General features: G+C 32.2%; 3 protein-coding genes across 3 annotated transcripts; all 3 read right to left on the minus strand.

Annotated features, from left to right (window-relative positions):
• Positions 1-680: 680 nt before the first annotated feature.
• LOC149884369 (zinc finger BED domain-containing protein 4-like) lies at positions 681-1970 on the minus strand. The gene has a single exon (XM_090098750.1). The coding sequence runs from the start codon at positions 1968-1970 to the stop codon at positions 681-683; it is 1290 nt and encodes a 429-aa protein (XP_089954876.1).
• A 3530-nt stretch (positions 1971-5500) lies between these two features.
• On the minus strand, positions 5501-8558 carry LOC149884370 (uncharacterized). The gene has a single exon (XM_090099298.1). The coding sequence runs from the start codon at positions 8446-8448 to the stop codon at positions 5956-5958; it is 2493 nt and encodes an 830-aa protein (XP_089955424.1). The 5' UTR covers positions 8449-8558; the 3' UTR covers positions 5501-5955.
• Positions 8559-10524: 1966 nt separating this feature from the next.
• LOC149884371 (uncharacterized) lies at positions 10525-10878 on the minus strand. The gene has a single exon (XM_090098751.1). The coding sequence runs from the start codon at positions 10876-10878 to the stop codon at positions 10525-10527; it is 354 nt and encodes a 117-aa protein (XP_089954877.1).
• Between the last annotated feature and the right edge of the window lie 8916 nt (positions 10879-19794).

Below are 19794 nucleotides of genomic sequence, written 5' to 3' on the forward strand. Positions count from 1 at the left end.
AATTAAATATATTCAAAAGAACATCAAGAAGTCCAGTAGAAATAAAATTTTATTCAGTTCTTGATCCAACTGTCACCATTGAATATGGAGACCTTCCCCCCTCTTCACAATTTTATCGAAGATATAAAAAAATTAGAGCATGACAGTTAACTGTTAAACGGTTAATTTTTAGGTTAATCATGTTAAAGGTTAAGGTTAACCTTTAAAAATTTAAGGTTAATTTTAAGGGTTAAGGTTAGCCTTTAAAAAGTTAAGTTTAATTTTAAAGGTTAAGGTTAACCTTTAAAATTTTAAGGTTAATTTTAAAGGTTAAGGTTAACCTTTAAAATTTTAAGGTTAATTTTAAAGGTTAAGGTTAACCTTTTAAATTTTAAGGTTAATTTTTACAGTTAACCTTAACCCTTAAATTTTAAGGTTAATTTTAAAGGTTAACCTTAACCTTAAAAGTTTAAGATTAATTTTAACAGTTAACCTTAACCCTTAAATTTGTTTATATTGTCACGGATTAATGCCCTTTTCTCAAAATATCTTCTTAGTTCCAAAGAATTTTAGGTTTAAAATTTTTATGCTCTTTATATAAATGTAAAAGGTTATTAATTACACTTAAAAGTTCATAACATGTAAAAGTGTAAAGGATATTGGTTACATAGTAATTAGAGCATAATCTTATGGATAGTGCTCTAACTGCTAGGCATAAGCCCCATCGCCAAGCTTTTTATATAAATTTTTTTTTTTTGTTTGTTTTTTTTTTTTGTTTTTATAACATGTTTTATTTTATTGGATATCTTATCTTGTTCATTCTCATTCTCTTCAAATCCAGGCCATGTGATATTTTTCATTTCTTTCATGTTCTCTTTCATGAAAACAAGCATTTCAATGTTGTCAATGCTAAGGCAAGTTCTTCGTTCTGTCAATATATTTCCAGCTGTTGAAAACACTCTTTCTGATGTAGAAGATGATGCTGGGATGCACAACATCTTCCTGGCTAGTCTGGTTAGATATGGAAATTTATTTTGCTGGTTATTCCAATATTGAAGGATATTTGAATCTTTGTGTACACAGCCTTCTTCAACATATAACGTTACTTCATTTTGTGCCTCCTTAAAAGAGTCATCTTTAGAATTTTGTCTTTTTTGCTGTTTCCCATAAAGTTTTTTATTTGCCTGTTCCCAAACATCTTCCTGTTCATCTTCTTCAGACTCCAGTAGTGTTGGTGAAGAGATTTCATTACTAGTAGGACTTTCTGAACCATCTCGCTTTTTCATATCAATTATGGCTTGGACAGCAGTTACCTTAATCAATTCATACTTCTCAGAATCTGCAAAATTGATAACAGAGCCCTTATAACGAGGATCAAGAAAATGACACATTACATATTCTGGTGTTTCAATACCAGAATTTGGAAATCGGGCATCTAATCCTTCAACAAGCTTCTCTGAAATCTCACTGACACAAGTAAGAGTACTGTGGTTACCAAAGAATACTAACTTTCTCCTAACATTGACTAGTTGCATAAACACCAAGTTCATAGTTGGTTCTTTGTCAGAACTAAGAGCTCTAGACATTTTTTCAAGAGGTTCAAGACAGTTCAAAACACCCTTCATGATAAGAATTTCATCCAGGCTTGGCAAGAAACCTTCAATGACTGTAGATGTTTCAGCCATTTTAGCAATGCAACCTTCAAGACCAATAACTGACTGCAACATCTTCAGATCTGAATTCCATCTTGTTGAAACATTCTGTACCAGTTTAGTTCGTGACTGCTTAAAATCAAGAGCTATTTTCCTCAAGATACTGGAATTTTTGGGAGAATGATTGAAGTGGCCAACCAATTTAGATAGTTTAGAAGAAAGTTCTTTCCAGGCAGGAACAGCTTTTAAAGCATCAGTGACAATCAAATGAATCTGATGATCAGCACACCACAAGTTGTCATTTATCGATGGTAATTGGCTAGCTTTGCTGAGGCGCATAGCTTTCTTTACATTAGTACCTCCATCTGTTGTTGCCCATGTGTGGGTTTTCTGTTCCAATTTCAATCCTTTGATCAATGAGTCAAGTTTTTCCAAGATTATTTCACCCGTGTGTTTTTCTCCGAAATAATCAAGTTTGACAAGAAGACGTTTAAGCTCAAACCGGTTATTGATAAAATGAAGAGTTAAAGATTGGAATGAAAGATTATTATACTGAGTAGTCCAGATGTCTGTTGTAAAAGCAGCACCATCAAGATAGGGCCTTTCATCATTCACAATTTTGGAGATGTGGTCCTGAACAAATTGATATAATTTTGGAATTCTTAAACGGGACAAGGAAGTTGATGAGATAGGGTTATATTTTCCCTTTGTTGTCAGTGACAATATTGTACGAAATCCTTCACTATCAATCTTAAATGACAACTGTTCCCTTATGATCCACTTAGTTATTTCTGTAACTATTTGCACATTTTCAGGATGGTCTTTGAGCCATTGACTTACAACACGAGCTGTTCTTGGTGTTTTTGGAGTTTTCTGAGTATTTGTTGATCGATGAGGTAATATTGATGATCCAGGAGTCATTACTAAACGAGCACGTTTACAACAATGAATGAAGTCTTCATCATTATCACTTTCACTATCATTGTGTCTCTTTGCTCCATTGGAATTTAACACTGCTTGAGAATCAGTTCTTTGCTCGAATTCAATTAAACTTTGAGGATGTCTCTTAAGATGATTCCCTATACCTGATGTTGAGCCATTCTTTGAAACAAGGATCGCGCCACACTCATTACACTTAGCATGAGAATCATCAGTTTTTGTAAAAAAAGTCCCAAATCATTGATTTTTTTGGCATGATGATTGATGATGATGAAACTGAAAGTAATAAAAGAAATTAATAACTAGAAAGCAATTAAATAATATTTGCAAGTAAAAAAGATTATCTGTTTGACGGGAGGGGGAAGGAGTGGGGGGGGGGGGGGCGGATTAGGTTGTAAATTCCCTATTTGTAGTTTCGTGAAACTGTTGACACAGTTTAAAAATTTTATATTCTGTATAAAAATATTTCAGCGCTATATTTTTAAAAATTCATAAAACTGTTACATGTTAACAAATAGCTATTGCAAATAATCAAGAATATTACAAGTAACCAAAATACTTTTGGATCTCTGAAATATATGGTATATTTTCTAAATCAATCATTTCGGTTCTTTAGTTGCTGTTTTAAAAAAACATATTTATTAGTTAATGAAAAATTGTTATCGAAATGTTTCTCTTCTATATTTATTTGATGATTCTTAATTAGTAATTTTTTGCTGGGGTCACATAAAAAAATGAAAATACAAAATTTCCAAAATGCCAAAAAGAAAGATTTTCGTACTCGCAAATAATATTTTAATTTATTGATAAAAAAAATAGCGATCATTTGGAAAGAAATTCAGTGCTTAGTTGAAAAAGATGTTTTAGAAATTACTGTTTTAAGGTGACGCACTTAAATATACCCTCAAACATAATGTGATTATAAATAAAAAATTAAATAAATAAATAAATTTCTTACTTGATCAATTTGAATTTGAAGTTTGTTGAAGTTGAATATATATATATATGTAGAACTTTTCAACACAATTATTAAACAAGCACTAATTGTAAAAGTGAAAAGAGAAAAACTCTCTCTTACAGATAATTAAATTAAATTAAATTCATTTAACTTCTCTCTTCTAGATAGATGCCAAATTAAAAAAAAAAAGGGGGGGGGGGGGGTTAAACACCACCTCTGCATGAGACTTTGTCGTCTTTAAACTGCAACACTGTTTCTAGTTTATACACTTTAAAATAAATTCATATTCGGTTAACCGTACAAAAAGTTATTTTGTATGGTTAACCGAATACTTCGGTTAATTTTCTAAGGTTAATTTTAAAGGTTAAGGTTAACCTCTAAAGCTTTAAGGTTAATTTTAAGGGTTAAGGTTAACCTTTAAAAATTCAAGGTTAATTTTAAGGGTTAAGGTTAACCTTTAAAATTATAAGGTTATTTATAAGGATTAAGGTTAACCTTTAAAAACTTAAGGTTAATTTTAAGTATTAAGGTTAACCTTTAAAATTTTAAGGTTAATTTTAAAGATTAAGGTTAACCTATTAACCGTTTAACGGTTAACCTTCATGCTCTAAAAAAAATCAAGCTGCTTTAATACAAAAAGAAAAACAACATATTTTTAAGTTCCTGCATATCGAAATTAAGGCTGCGGATTGAAACTATATATTATTTTAAATATAGTTCAGATAATTTCCTAATATATATATATATATATATATATATATATATATATATATATATATATATATATATATATATGTATGTATATATATATATAAGGTAAGTATGGGTTTTAAGGCCCACCTTTGTCGAATGCGCGGTAAAGAAATGCTGATTTTTTTTTGCTGCCAGTGATAAAACCAGATAACTCTAATATTTTAATGTCGAAAAAAAGTTTCACAATTTATTTTTTCCCTAACTTTGATTAGTGGGCCTTATTAACCGCCGGGCCTTAATACCCATACTTACTATAATATATTTCTTACTATATATATATATATATATATATATATATATATATATATATATATATATATATATATATATATATATATATATATATATATATATATATATATATATATATATTTTAAAAATATATTATGGGCATTTTGTTATTTTAAAAATATAATATGGACAAAGTCCATATTATATTTTTAAAATAACAAAATGTAAGACTTTAGACAATATATGATGACTCAGCATCAAAAAATGCAAAGTTCAAAAAATGCAAACTATTTTTCTTTTAAAAAGTTAGTCTTAATCAAATTTCCATTTATAAAAAGTTGATAAAATATATAGGGTAGGGCGGGGCTAGTTGAGCATAGGGGCAAGTTGGGCAACTAAAATATCTCAAAAACTACGCATCAAATGACAAAACATCTAACGAATGAAAGATAGGTATATAAAAGGGTAATACAATGCGCATCAAATGGTTGTTGGACTGCGGTCAAGTGAGATGTACGGGCACATTTTCAATTTTGGACCAAAAAAGTAAAAAAAAATTTTTTGCTATTTTTCTCCTCGATTCTTAGAAAAACATTTAATTGGCATCAGTTGAGTGTTGATATTTTACCCATTTATTTGACTTTCGATAATACTTAGTCATTTTTCCATAAGTATTATAACTCTTTTTATAACCTACTTTTGTATCACCTAGTCTAGTCGGGGGTAAGTTGAGCAATTTTGAAATAAGTTAATAAAACGGCATTATCGGATACGGAAAACAAATTTCGTTGGGTAAACATTTTAAGGTCAATAAACACTTTTAAATTAATCATTATTAAATACTCTTAACAATTTAAAATAATATCTAAAATCCTATATTTTAAAAAAACATGTTAATGTGATTTAAACATGGCCGTCTGTACTAACAGGCCTCGTAAACGCGTAAATCGGGGCCTGGGGCTGGGGGCCATCAAAAAACAATAACAACTTTAGAAAAGATAATGATTCATGAACTTTTGCTCGTAAAAAACCGTTTACATTTAGTATGCATGAACTATAGCTAATTTTTTTTTATCCTACTAAATAAATGAAACCAATTTATAAATAACAAGTTGACACAAAAATAAAAAAAAAGCATTCCCTAGCTATAAGGTGCTAAAAATCATGCAAAATCACATAATCATTGATTGAACATATACATAGAAAATATAGGAAATATATCAAGGTAGCTACACACACAAAAAAAAGCCTAGGTATATTTTAAAGTGCAAAAACATAAATTGAATATTTATAGTCAAAATGTAAGTAACAGCAAGATTGTAACACTTTTTAAAAAAACTCCCAAGCTATATATTAAAGTGTTATATTTTTTACCAAAATCACATAAGTAGAAAATACACAAAACATATACGTAACATAAAAGTTGTTAAAAAACTGATAGGTTTACTTTGAAAGTTTCAAAATCTTTTGTTGTGGCTCTTTAGACGACCTTGGTGCATATAAATTAACATAGTTTTTTAAAAAAATGTTTGAAAGTGAAATAGCATGTTTTCTTTCCATATTAAAGTTAAAAGACTCTGATATCAACATTAGTACATTGCAGAGTGACTTTCGGCAGACTTTACTAACAATTTCATGAAATAAAATATAAGAGAAAATTGTCCACTGACAAAAATTGTCATTTGGTATCTTCAAACCTCCACGATTTATTTCTGCAGTATAATCACCAAATTCTCCATAGTAAAATTTAGCTTCTTCTTGCTCTTCAACTTCATTTCGCACAATATATCCAGCAATGTATACTAATCCTGCTTTTGTATCTATTTGCAAACACTTTTCTAACTCAGGCAAATTGTCAAATCTATCAATAGCATTACTGCTAAGAAAGTATCCACATTTTTGGCAGTTATGTGCACTTTCTGCAGATAAAAAATCAATGTCTATACCAATATGGAGACTTAATTTAGCTCTTTGAATTTTAACTTTTTCTATGATATTTTGCACATTGATAAAATATGTGCCTCCAGATCCTTGTCGAAGTTTTCCGAACATTTTTTCTAGTGGGTCAGTTGTAAATTTTCCCAGTATTACATACTTAAAAGAATGTTGTAACAAAAATTTAGTAATGGCTACTAAACCACGACACGTATGAGCTAAAGCTGCACCTGTATCTCTGGTCAACTGAAATTGTCTGTTTCCCTGTTTGCTGGACATTTGTTCTACCATTGTTGCAAGAGAAAGTAAAAATGCCAGTCTAGCATCTTCTGAAGTTGATATGACTGCTCTGTCTGGATCTTTATATCGAATATCAGCATAAGGTCCTTTTACATTGACAATTTTCCAGAACCTCACAAATATTTCAATAAAAGTAATGGTACCGTCTGCTTCTTTTATGCCACTGTTAGATTTTAGAGCAGTTGCAGTTTCATCACAAAAGACTTTTAGGCAAGTGGACACTTTTTGTCTCTCAATAGGTTTTGGTGCAACAGACACACTTGTAAGTTTAGACAATTTTACAATGTTATTTCCTTCAAGTTTGAACAAACTTAAGATACTAGACCAGCACGCATATTTTGTTTTCCCACTATATTCATAACGTAACTTTTGACTTTTTTCTGTGATCCAGTTATTACGAACAGATTTAAGTAAATGCACAAAGTCATATAACAAGAACATATTGTCTTTAGTCAACCATGGATCAACACAATCAAACTTTTTAAATAGTGCTTGATTTACTCGATTATTGTCGCATATTGGGGCTACAGGTATCCCTCCAGCACTCTTTATTCCTTCTAAGACAAATTGAGTTTGTTCAAAGAGAAATTTAGAATCAAGCTCAAAAACTGGTAAAATTCTGCAGAGATATTGCGGCCCCCCATAAAGTGACACTAACATAAAACTTAAAACAGTTGTTGCTAAAGAGTCTGGTTTATTTACTGCTTTACCAAATACTGAGCCAGCATGATAAGTAAGTGATGATTTAACATAGACTTCATCAATTAAAAGTATACATTTTTTTTGCATTTCATTGTCAAGCTTTAAAAAAACTGAGTTTAAAAACTCTATATCATCCATTGCAGAATACAGTTTTGAAGTTAGTTTTGTTAAGAGGGAAATACTTGGAAGTTCAAAATCTTCCCTTAATCTTTCATATAATGATCTTGAAATTGCAAAATAATCAAATGCTCTAACAATAGTTTCTGTGCTGTATTTTTTCTTCCCAATTGTAGCAGAGCTCATGTCACGGATGAGCTGTAAAAGATTCATAATTTTTCTGCCTTTTGTTAAGTTATTTAAAAAATTAATAGCTTCTTGTAATTTTGAGCAAGAATCGATTGTAAAAATCCTATTTTGAGATAGAGATGCAATTTTGTACTTAACTCCACAAAAGTATCCCACAAAAGGAAGATCATCTTTAATCTTAAGCATAAATCTGACAATCGAAGAGTTTTCTTCAAAGTCTGTTGACTGAATGATTAGCAAATGTTCACCAGCAAAATACAAAGTTACATCAACTACACCAAAATCAATTTCTTTATTTTGTAGCTTCTGGTGTAATGATTTAAAACAGGCAATCTTATCAGCAGCTAAAAACATATCAAGTTCATCGGCCATAATGTTCCGGACAGATGAAAATGCTTTAAAAGTTGTTCTTAATGGTGGTGGAAAAGTAGGTATCAAACTAGGCTTGACACATGTGAAAACTGATGGAGGATCGCGAGGCCTTTTATGGCCAAATTTGGTAACTGTTGGATATCCAGATGGAAAGTGTCTTTCGCAAACAACTGTATCTGGGCTGTCAGGTATATTATCTCGTGGAATGGCATTCATCCAACGATTATATTCTTCTTTTTCAGAAGGAAGCCGAAAAACTTTCTCTTTATTTTGCTTATTGTAATTACCATTACAGTTGGTCACGCAACATTTTTTAGGCATTCTAGATAGATTTTAGATTCAAACAAGATAATATTTTGCTTAATTTGAAAATTAACCGAAATGTCGCTAGAAATTATTAAGACAAGATAGCTTTAAAGTACTAGATTGGCCCCCAGCTCCAGGCCCCGGATTTACGCGTTTACGAGGCCTGTTAGTACAGACGGCCATGGATTTAAAACTATTAAATTTTCGCTTCTTTTAAAAATACTTTTACTTAAATATTACTTAGTCAATAAAATATATGTCAAAAGTTCAGAATTAAAAATTTTAACTGACTAACTTTATTTTTAACTTTCCCTACACACCTGCTCAACTTACCCCGCTGGGGGTAGGTTGCCCCGCTGGGGTAGGTTGAGCAGCTTGGTAAACTTTAGGGAATATTTTCTCAAGCAAATCTTAGAACGATTTCTTTTTCTTAAGCAATTTTTAGCAGATAAAATCTTTCAAATAATGAAAAAATTATGTAAATCCGACGCACCGTTCAAGAGATCTATAAGATTTAGTAAAAAATATTCAACTTGCCCCGCCCTACCCTACCATATGAAAAAAAATTGAAGATAACAAACTTTGAACTAATATAGATTAAAAGTTATATTTAATGGGTGTACTACTTTAAATTGGTCTTAAAAGTATTGTTTCTTACACGTTTTCATTTTTTGGAAGACGAACTTTCATTATCTCAAATAAATATAGAGGGGAGGGGGTGCAAAAGTTAAATAGCGCCGATGTACGTATCGAATGTATGCAGAGTGAAAAATAACGGACGATCAACATTCAACGACTCACTGGAACAAAAGTTGCTATTTTGGCCTTTCAAAATGAATTTTTATCGGTCAAAGTTGACCGGTAAAAAAAAAATTGAGTTGTGGAAATTTTGGGCCTGTTTTAAATTGACAAGGGCTAGCCCGTTTGTCGAGCTAGCTCGGAAAACGAGCCAGTTTTAAAATTGCGTTTATATGAATTTTTGCCAGAAAAATAAAAAATGATATCGAGGTCAGCCTAGCTTTTTCTAGCAGGGCTGGCCTATTTATCGGTAAAATAATAACTTTAAAGATGGCAGCTAGCGACAAAAAAACACATTGCATTTTAACAATATGTTTAACTGGTATTATAACACAAATAATGATTCTTAAAAGCCTAATTGTATTATATAAGCTTCACAAAATTAAATTTGATACTTTTTTAAATATTATTCTTTTACGAAAACGATCATGATGATCAAAAGATGAAACAAGCAAGAGAGAGGTGCCTTAAAAAAAAAAATCGCAGTTGCTAGTTTAAAACTGGCAGAACTGATTTATGGTGCCATGATATAATAACTGGTGTAGCTCCCATTGATGTATGAAAAACAAATTTTAGCCTTTCATGATTTCTTTTCATGAATTTGGTTTCAGAGTTAAGAGAAACTTTCTGTAAGAATCAGGCAAGGGTCAATACTGACCCTCTTCAAAATCACTAATTTTTTTATTTGTTGTTGATATTCACAAAAGAAGCTCAATTCCAAAATTTCTACAGCAAATATTCATTGGTTCTCTAGATATTAGATGTCAAAGTTTGTCTATGTTTTTAGAAATATTGACTAAATGGTGCCGTAAGCATTTTTAAAGTTAAAAAAAGTACAAACTAAATACTTTAAATTAGGAATTGCTTTTGATTATCGTTTATTGGCTAGTTTAGACTTAAAAATTATAAATTAGATAAAACAAAGACTTTGGCCTGTCTAAATATCATGCATCAAAAGTAAGCAAAAATTTATTTTTAGTCTTTTTGAATCTTCGTTTTCACCTAAAGCCGCGGGAATCCCATAATTTTTTTTTTAATTATAAATCTTCAACTAGTTAATTACCTTAAAATATAAAAAAAACTATGGGCAAGTAAAGGCTTAATCGCAAAATCCAACTCAAAAATGAAAGTTTAGTCATTTGGCGCATTTTTCGTGACCACATAATGGTTTCTTCAAAATCATTTGTTGCTAAGAAGTAATCCCCAGCTTGATTAATTGGAGTCGGAGGACTTATTTAAAAAAAATCTATGAATAACATAATGAAACATAATACTTCTATAATAAATAATGATTTAAATTCTAATACTGTTATCAATGCTATAAGCTTTTAACTTTTTAGTTTTTTCGTTTACCTCTGCAATAACTCCTAGATACCATTGATTTTTGTGAACAACTGCCACCCAATCATCTTTCTTCCATATAACAGAAAGTTCAGTTGCAAGTTTATGTATTTCTTCTTGATATTTCTCGGCTTCTTCATCTTCAAATTCATTGCTATCATTTTCTTCAATAGTTGGTGCAGTCAATTTTCCAATTCTTAATAGATTACTCCATCTAGAAAACAAGGATCTTATTTGTTGACTTGAAACGAACTCATCCGCGGTAAGAGATTTTCTTATCAGTGTATTAACTTCTTCTGGTGACATCTTCTTTTCTGTATTTTCTCCATTTATGAAGTTTTCATAAAGTAGTTTTTTCTGCTTTATGGAAAAACGAAACGTCTTTCTTGTTGGTAATGCCCAACCTAACTTTTTAAACTTTTGAGAATATATATTGTTTATTGGGGTAGGTGTGATCTTAACCGATTCGGTTATACAATTTGAATGAACTTGCGAATTTGCTTTCATCTTTTCAGAGTAAATCTTTTTTACTTTATCTAAAGAAGAAAATTCTTTAATTGCATTTAGTATTCGCAATAAACTTGATTCGGACAGAGGTTCGTATCCAATTTCTTTGCAGCTTTCGCAATATAAAGCAATGGTATGACTGTATTTTGCTGTTAAAATGGCACGGGCTATAGTTTCAACATCACCACTGTCATACTTTATTTTGAAAATACCATAAGAAACGTCTTATAATAATCCACTTGAGAAGAGAAAATCTAAAAAATGCTCACATTTTGGAATTGAAAGTCTACTTCTTGTAAATAAATTTTTTTGGGGTAGTACAAACCCATTTTGCAAGGACTTCCATTTTCTGGCAAGTTCTATTTTATATTTTGTGCATGTAAATGTGTCGCATAAAAATTGCTTTGTGTATTTATTATGATCAATAAATGCCAAAATTACCAGTTGACTTGTTGCGTCACTGTTATACATTTCCACGAGTTTTTCAATTTCATCCGGAACTTCTGTTTTGGTATTTTCATTACCGTCAAGCACTTTCAAAAACTCTTCCGATTGACCAGGTCCAATACATTCTGCAAATTTATTTCTCAAGGCCTCTTCCATACGTTTATATTTCCTTCGCATTTGTTGCTTTGTGGATTCATTGATAAGCTCAAGTTTTCTTTTAAACTGGAATTTAATTGGACTGGTCCCAAGACAATTTGTAATACTTTTTCTGATTTCATTTGAAGTATTGAGTTTGTAAGAACTCATCTGGTAAAAAATCAATATCATATGCTGCTGATGTAGATTCAAGTTCAGTTTCTATATTTGTTTCTTTTGTCTTTGTCTCGGAATAGTGTTCCTTTCAATGACGATCACATATCATTGAACCTATTGGAAAGTATGAATTATAACAGGAAGATATTTGAAGTGTCATAGATATTGGTGAGGATCGCCCTATTGTTGCTTTCTTCCCTGTTTGTAGTTTGTGATCAGGGTGCATACATTTTTTTCCTTGTTTCCATCCTATTCCTAATGTGTAGCGATGATATGCACATGTTTTCTCTACATTGTTAAATTTTCTGTTTAATCGATTTTCAATCAGAGATTTTTCGTCCCAATCACAAGCTAACTCATAACATTAAACTACTATGAATTGCGGATTCCAGGACATTGATAGCCTTTCCATACTTAAGGAATTCAAGATGGCGTCGTGTTTTTAAAAATGTAAATTGTTATTAGAATTCCATCTCATTGATATATATTTCCATCTCATTGTTAATATCATGCTGGAACCTGCAAAGAAGTATAAAACTGTATCTTTTTCGTAATTTATTCCATAATGTTAAAGAGTTGATCATAGTCCATAAATGTAAAGCACGGTTTTAGTTTGTAGTGTCCGATGGCAAATGTTCCGTGAGTGCCATCATTCATTCGTATCCTCTTGTCGTCGTTAGCGCTGAGAGCGACTTTGTTAATTTCTTCGGTGTAAATGTTATGCTGATGTGATCGGATAACGTTCATGGTTGCAAGCTTTTCTATCTCATTCATCAAGCAGTCGTAATAGTCTTGATGAGTGATAAGCCTAACATCAACATGCTTTTGAATATTCTCCATGGTTTGTTATTTTTAAAAAAAATTTATTCTTTAAAAATTTCACCACAAGGTATTGATAACTTCTTGAAAGTCAAGACCTTCATTCAATTTTTTTAAGACGTAAAGACACAAATGACCACAATAAGACGTATCACCAAATTGAACCCTTTCACTGTTATAATAGACAGGGCTTTTCAAATAATCGACAAGCTCGACAAGAGGAGGCTGAGCGTAAGAATCAAAACTATACTTTTTGTCTCCGTCTTTATACCAGCAGATCCAATGAAATCCATCTGTGCTTGAATCTCCTGTATTCACAATACCACATTCTTTTTTTCTTGTCTTTTCCGGCAATTCATCCCTCACAAAAACACCTCTAAAGTTTTTCAATTTTAACTGTTTAGTAGCCTTTATCAATTGAAAGTTAGTTAAAGCCTCATTGGGTAAAACAATTCCTTCTACGTCAATCCATTGAAAGTCGATCATTTTTTTAATTTCTTAAAAAGTTTATCCGAATTTTTTAACAAGCGATTTTCATAGAATTGCACCTAAAAAGGGTATGCTTGAGAAGGGTGAGTTTGGTCCGAGCAATAATCCAGATCCAATAGATTGATAGCCTTTTCCATTTTTAACAAAGAGTCCATCACCGTGAACATTTTTAGTCCATGGGGTGATAAACAATCCTTCTCCACCTAAAGTTTTTATCTTCATTCCATTTCCATTTTTGCTCATGTAAAAAAGACCTCGCCCAGCAATTTTATCAACCATAGCAGAGCCAGCAGAAGAGCCTACACCTGCTAACAATCCAGTAGCTAGAGCAGGAACTACTCTTGTGGCAAGAGTGCTACCTATCATACCTAATAACGGTAAAAGAGCTCCGATGAATCCGCCTTCAATGGTTGAGTTGTATGCAATTTGTCTTTTGCTCAATTTAAGAGTGACTCCTTTACCAGCTTCATACGCTTTTCTAATTTTGTTCAATTGCGCATTAGTGATAGCGAGAACATGTTTACCGTTCAAGTCTTGATGAGAAAGCTTAATGCTAGTATCGGTTTTATCATGCATAGCTTTTTTAATTTTATCAGATTGACTCTGTGAGATGTTAATTTTGATGTTTTGATAATTGCTCATTTTTTATGTATTAAAAATTATTTATTTCACTTCTCGAATATGATATCGTATTGTAATATCCTCTCCACGAAAATCAACCAAATCTCCATTCTGATCAATGATACGAGTAACCATTGTTGAAATTTCAAACAGTTTAACAGGAAGATAAATCAAATGCATTGGTCTCTCGATGATTTTATAGCCTGGACTAACATTTGGATAAAAGGAGTAAATGCAATTTAATTGGGTTCCATTAATATAGGATGATCCGATAACGTTGTTAACGATTCTGATGGTGTTAATGCTTGAAATTCTAACGATATGATCCGACTCGTATTCAGAATTGGAATTTAATTTTCTTTTAGTAAACCCTAAAACTGAAGAGATGCTATTCTCCACATTAAAGTCAATCAAATAATTCAAACCAAGTTTAATGGTTGATTTTAAAGTATTAAGATTGATTCCAATTTGAAGGTTGTTTGGAGAGTAATTAATTTTATTTGCAATAATATAACTTCCACGTTGAGCTGTTTTTATTGTGCTTAAAATAGACCTTTGCAAATACTCATTGATGTCTTTAATGTCATAGCTTCCTGATGGAATGATAATGTTCTCCCAATGAGCTCCATTGTTCATGCTGTATTTGAAAGAATTGTTTTTACTGTTTACATTTGGAATGTTGTTGTAAGTCTCAAGACCGAGAAAAGCCATTTCATAACTTTTTCCTTCGTCAAAAACGATTTTATCCAAAAAATCAGTGGTGATAACACTTGATTTTCCATCTACATCGATGATTATACCTGTCATTTTTAAAATAAGAATTATTTTTTTAAATTGTTTTAGAAAAATAAAAAATCGTCAAATCCGCTTCTGTACTTTCCCTCGTTCTTTTTAGAAGAGAGATCGATGACAGCAAATCCGTGAGGTTCATTCCAGCAATGATTGCAAAAAGCTTTAAAATCTTCTATTTTCATATCGCAGGAAACGTGGTCTTGATAAATGTGATTAACGCTTTTTTGGTCTTGTTTAAAGAGGCAAATAAAGTTGGCATTTTCTCTGATGGTATGTCTTGGAATCTCGAAATAGTTTTGAGCGAGATAAAAGCAGTCAACGTTAGAATGTCTTCCTCGGATATAATATTTTTCACATTTGTTTTGATTGGTCAATTGCAAATCATCAAAGATCATTAAATTGTTTTTGGATGAATCAAGATCTTCTGGTTCTGGAACATCGTCTGCTGTTTCGAAAAATCGACATTCCATATCATCATTGTCAGAATATTTTTTTGAAAGATCGTTAATAACATCTTCATGGATTAAATTCAATTTTTCCATTTCATCTTGTACATCATCCGTTAACAAATCAACAATATCCTTTTTAGGAAGTTTATTTTCGAAAGACCTTTTGAGTATTTTGTATTCGGGTTGGAAAAGAGATTTTCCAAACACTTGCAAGCAGTTATAATCGAGCCATCCCGGTCTTAAAAGTAAATTTAAGAGCAGCGTTGTTTTACCATATCCAGACTTTCCAACGATGATTCCTCGAATGCTTCTCGGTAAAAGCTTGCTGTTGTTTCTTTTGGTTTTCCCAATTTTACACGACAGTTTCATCACTTCCATATTTTTTATATTAAAAAGTTTTTATATATGTTAAAATGTATTGCGTTAAATGTAAAAAAATAACAGAAACGAGCAACTTCCACCATGCAGTAAGCAAAAGCAATAGAAATATGTTGAAAGGAACTTGCGTCATCTGCGGGATAAAAAAGAACAAATTTATTTCTGCGCATGTGCTTAGCGGAGGAGACTTGGTGGAATCGATCAACAATTTTTCAAAAAAAATAAAGCTTCCATGGGCAAAGTTTCCAGGAGAAATGCACGTTCCAGGGATGAATTTTGCAGGGCCTGGCACCAATTTGGATAAAAGGCTCACTTCCACAGACATGTATCAAGAGTGAAGCAAACCGGTGGATAGAGTAGACAATGCCGCATATCACCACGATTTAGCTTACAAGTATTTTAACGACAAGCAAAACAGAAATTTAGCAGATCGAATGATGCTTGAAGAAATGGATTCTATACAAAATCCTACTCAAAAAGAAATAAGCGAGCGAAAAATCATCGAACCCATCATCAAAGCCAAAGCTAAATTCGGATTGGGTGTGAGTGATTTGAAATGGACGGATCAACTTGCAGAGGAGCTTCATAAACCGGTGATTCATCATTTTAAAAAAAGAAAAGTGATTGTAAACGACATTGATGAAATATGGGCTGCTGATTTGGTTGATATGCAATCGTTTTCAAAATTCAACAACGGAGTAAAATATTTGCTCATGGTGATTGACGTGTTTTCAAAGTATGGATGGATTGTTCCGTTAAAAAGCAAAACAGGTCTTGAAGTAGCTGAAGCGTTAAAAAAGATTTTCACAGAAAGAAAATGCATTAAATTGTGGGTAGACAAAGGAAAAGAGTTTTACAACAGACATGTGAGAGCGTTGGGTGTGCAACTGTATTCCACTGAAAACGAGGAAAAAAGTTGTGATGTCGAGCGATGGAATAGAACGATGAAAGAGAGAATGTTTAAATATTTTTCAGCCAACAATACAAATAAATATATTGACGTATTAGATGAGATGGTGAAAAATTACAACAACACAAAGCACTCTTCTATCAAAATGACACCAGTTGAAGCTAGCGATGAAAAGAATGAAGGTAGGGTATGGTGGAATCTGTATGGAAAGGATCAAACATTACCAGCAAAACCAAAATTTTCCATGGGCGATCAAGTGAGGATTGTAAAAAAGAAGTCTCATTTTGAAAAGGGGTATACACCTAGATGGACTGAAGAGGTTTTTACAGTGTCAAAAGTTCAGTATACGAATCCACCCACGTATAAAATCTCGGACGCTAACGGTGAAGAAATTCAAGGCACCTTTTACGAGCAGGAGATGCAAAAGACGCATCAAGACATATTCAGAATTGAAAAAATCATTCGCAAAACCAAGAGCAAGTCGTTAGTCAAATGGTTGGGATATCCAGACTCGTTTAATTCATGGGTAGATAATAATGAATTGTTAAGTTTGCAAAAATGATCTAAAAATTTGTTTTTAATATGTAAAATGCATGCTCCTCACAAGTTTTTTAGAAATGTTGCCTCAGCAGAAGTTCATAGTTTGGATTTGCAATTAAAAATTTTGGAAGAGAGGGTTAGAGAGATGGAGGAAAGAAGACCGAGTAACATTATTGTGTCTACGAAAACGTTAGATCATCCACCTTATTTCAACGTTAACGAACAATATGAGATTTTTGCCCAGAAAGACATTAAATTTGCTGCTCTCTCACATACAATGATAGCTTTATCCATTGGGTTGAATTTGGAGAAAGGTGTTGCAGTGATAACATTAATGAATAAAATTACTGATCAATTGAATTATAGAAAAAACGAAGTTATTATTTCAGAGTCTGTAGATGATGTTATTATGGATGTGAATAGTAACAGCAAACAGGACGTGATTGTTAAAAAAGGAGAAAAATTTTGTAAGATTAATTACATTGATTTAAAATAGTTTTTTTCGCTTAATAAAAATGGAAATATTGAACGAAAAACTTTATCCAGTTCTTCCATCAGCTCCTGCAGATGAAGGAGGGCATGTTTATAGGCTTCAGAAAATAAGCGAGATTCAGAAAGAGATAGAGAGTGAAAAAGCAAAGCGAGTTCATCTAAGCAAAAAGTACCATCGCGTGTTTAGGATCATTTCTAATGTAGATAATACAATGCAAACCTTATGCATTGCTTTGGGTGTGACTGGAATTGGTCTTTTATCAACCATCGCTGCTGCCCCTGTTGCAATTGCGTGTGAAGGTGTGGCTATTGGAATGGGTTTTTTATCAATTGTAGGAGGACAAGTCAACAAAAAACTAGCATTAAAAGCGGAGAAGCATGAAAAGATCAAAGTGTTGGCAGATTCGAAATTGAATACGATTAGCGAGCACATTTCCAAAGCGTTGATGGATGGAAAAATAAACGATTCAGAGTTTCAATTGATTCTTGATGAGCTTCAAAAATTTAAATCCTTGATGGAGGAAATACGAACCAAAACCAAAAAGGGAATAGATGAAGTTACTAAAGAAAACTTGATCCAAAAAGGACGAGAAGACAAGATTCAAACGTTTAACAATTTGTTTAAAAAAGGATCAACGTAGTCGTAAAAACCAATTTATGTATTTTTTCCACGTATTTTAAGAAAGGATCAACGTAGTTGTAAAAACCAATTTATGTTTTTTTCTACGTATTTTAAAAAGATGTTTTTCTTTAAAATACAAGACCTGAATAAAAGGGATGAAATTGTGAAAGAAATTAATGACAGACGAAAGAGGATTTATCAGAACAGCGTGAATGACAACATTTCAGATACGAATTTTCAAGCTGATGTGAGCAAGCTATTTAAACCCATTATCGAGAGCAATGAAAAGATGATCAAAAGCCTGTCAGTCGATCAAAAAAAGAAAAGACCTTTCGAAGTGAACAAAGTTGGAGATAAAATGTACATTGGAAAAATGGAGGTTAAAATAGATGGAAATGATATCATTGTCGGTGAAGAAAAGTATAATGGAACAAAAGGTCTTTGGGAACTGATGACTGAATTAACAATACCAAAGAGCTATACCGATGAAGATTTGCAAAATTATGAAAAAATTTTAATGGATAGTGATGCTATAAGATCTGATTCGCAACCGCATAAACCGAAATCATCAAGAAGACCAAAGTATCAGCAACTTATTGCTCCTATTTGGGAAAAAATGATGCGTATTGAAAAAGGTAAAAAAGGTCATGGCGTTATTATTCTTCCGAGCGATCCTAATGCGTTGGTGGAAAAGCTTGAATTGAGTATTGCTGCATGGCATGCTGGGAATAAAGAGTCAAGAAATATGGCTGTTGCTATTTGCGATGAGCTGTTGTGACAAGGAGAGATTAATAAAGAGGAATATAAATCGTTAATGAAGGCTATTGATAAAATTATTTAAAAAAATTGTTTTATTTAAAAAAAATGCTCATTGTGAACAAAAGAAGATATGTGAAAAAGAACGTTGTTGGTGGAGGTGGTATTGTGGATATGATTAAAAATTTCATAAAAAGAGCAGCTGCGTCAAGTGTGTCAAAAGCAACAGTGAATTTGCTTAAAAATGCTGCTACAAGTAAAATTGGACAAGAAGCGATTACAGCTGCAAAATCTGCTGGGACAGAGTTAGCCCTTTCAGCCATCTCCGCTGCTAAAGACGTGGCTATTGATAAAGGTAAAAAGACCATTGAGAAATTAAAGACTGGTTCATCTATTCAAAGTAAGAAAATGTCTAAAAAGAACGCGATTCGAATTCAAGACCTGGTGAAAATGGGGCAGGGCATGAAAATAGCATGAAGATAGCATTCTGTTGCAATGGCTTGTTATAAACTTGCGATGGCTTGCGATAAGAGACATTTAAATGAATTAAATAATTTTTTTTATTATATAAAAAATGATAAGTACTGAGCGATTAAGAGTTACTGAGAACCCAGAGTATGATATTGGTATTGAAAAAGTTGATTTTTTTGAGTATCTTCCAACCAATCTCGATTTAAATTCTTCAGGCACGATTACTTTTGAGATTGACTGCCAATCGATTCAAACAGTACCATCAGAGGCTTACATTCTTATTGAAGGAGTGTTGAAAAAGAGCGATGGAACCTTTTACGATGCTAAAGACAACATTGCACTGGTGAACAACGCTTTGTTGTATTTGTTTAATGATGTGACTTATGACTTGTCGGGAGAGCAAGTGGAAAGAGTGATGTATCTAGGTCCAGCCACCACCATACTTGGATTGATGAAATATCCTTATGGATTTCAGTTTGCTGATGGATTAAAACAGATGTGGTATATGGATACGTCAAATCTTGTTGGAAATTCAGGATTCAATGTTAGACGAGACCACTTGTTTGCAGACACTACATCCGTTGGAGCTTTTTCGTTTAAAATTCCGTTGAAGCACA

This window comes from Hydra viridissima, unplaced genomic scaffold (assembly GCF_058129835.1).
Source record: "Hydra viridissima isolate aposymbiotic clone 2 unplaced genomic scaffold, HvirCarnegie_v1 scaffold_9, whole genome shotgun sequence".
Classification (NCBI taxonomy): Eukaryota; Metazoa; Cnidaria; class Hydrozoa; order Anthoathecata; family Hydridae; genus Hydra; species Hydra viridissima.

What these genes read in the sequence shown, in the direction of transcription:
- LOC149884369 (XM_090098750.1), bottom strand. Translation starts at nt 1,970, where the DNA reads ATGCGCCTCAGCAAAGCTAGCCAATTACCATCGATAAATGACAACTTG.
- LOC149884371 (XM_090098751.1), bottom strand. Translation starts at nt 10,878, where the DNA reads ATGTCACCAGAAGAAGTTAATACACTGATAAGAAAATCTCTTACCGCG.
- LOC149884370 (XM_090099298.1), bottom strand. Translation starts at nt 8,448, where the DNA reads ATGCCTAAAAAATGTTGCGTGACCAACTGTAATGGTAATTACAATAAG.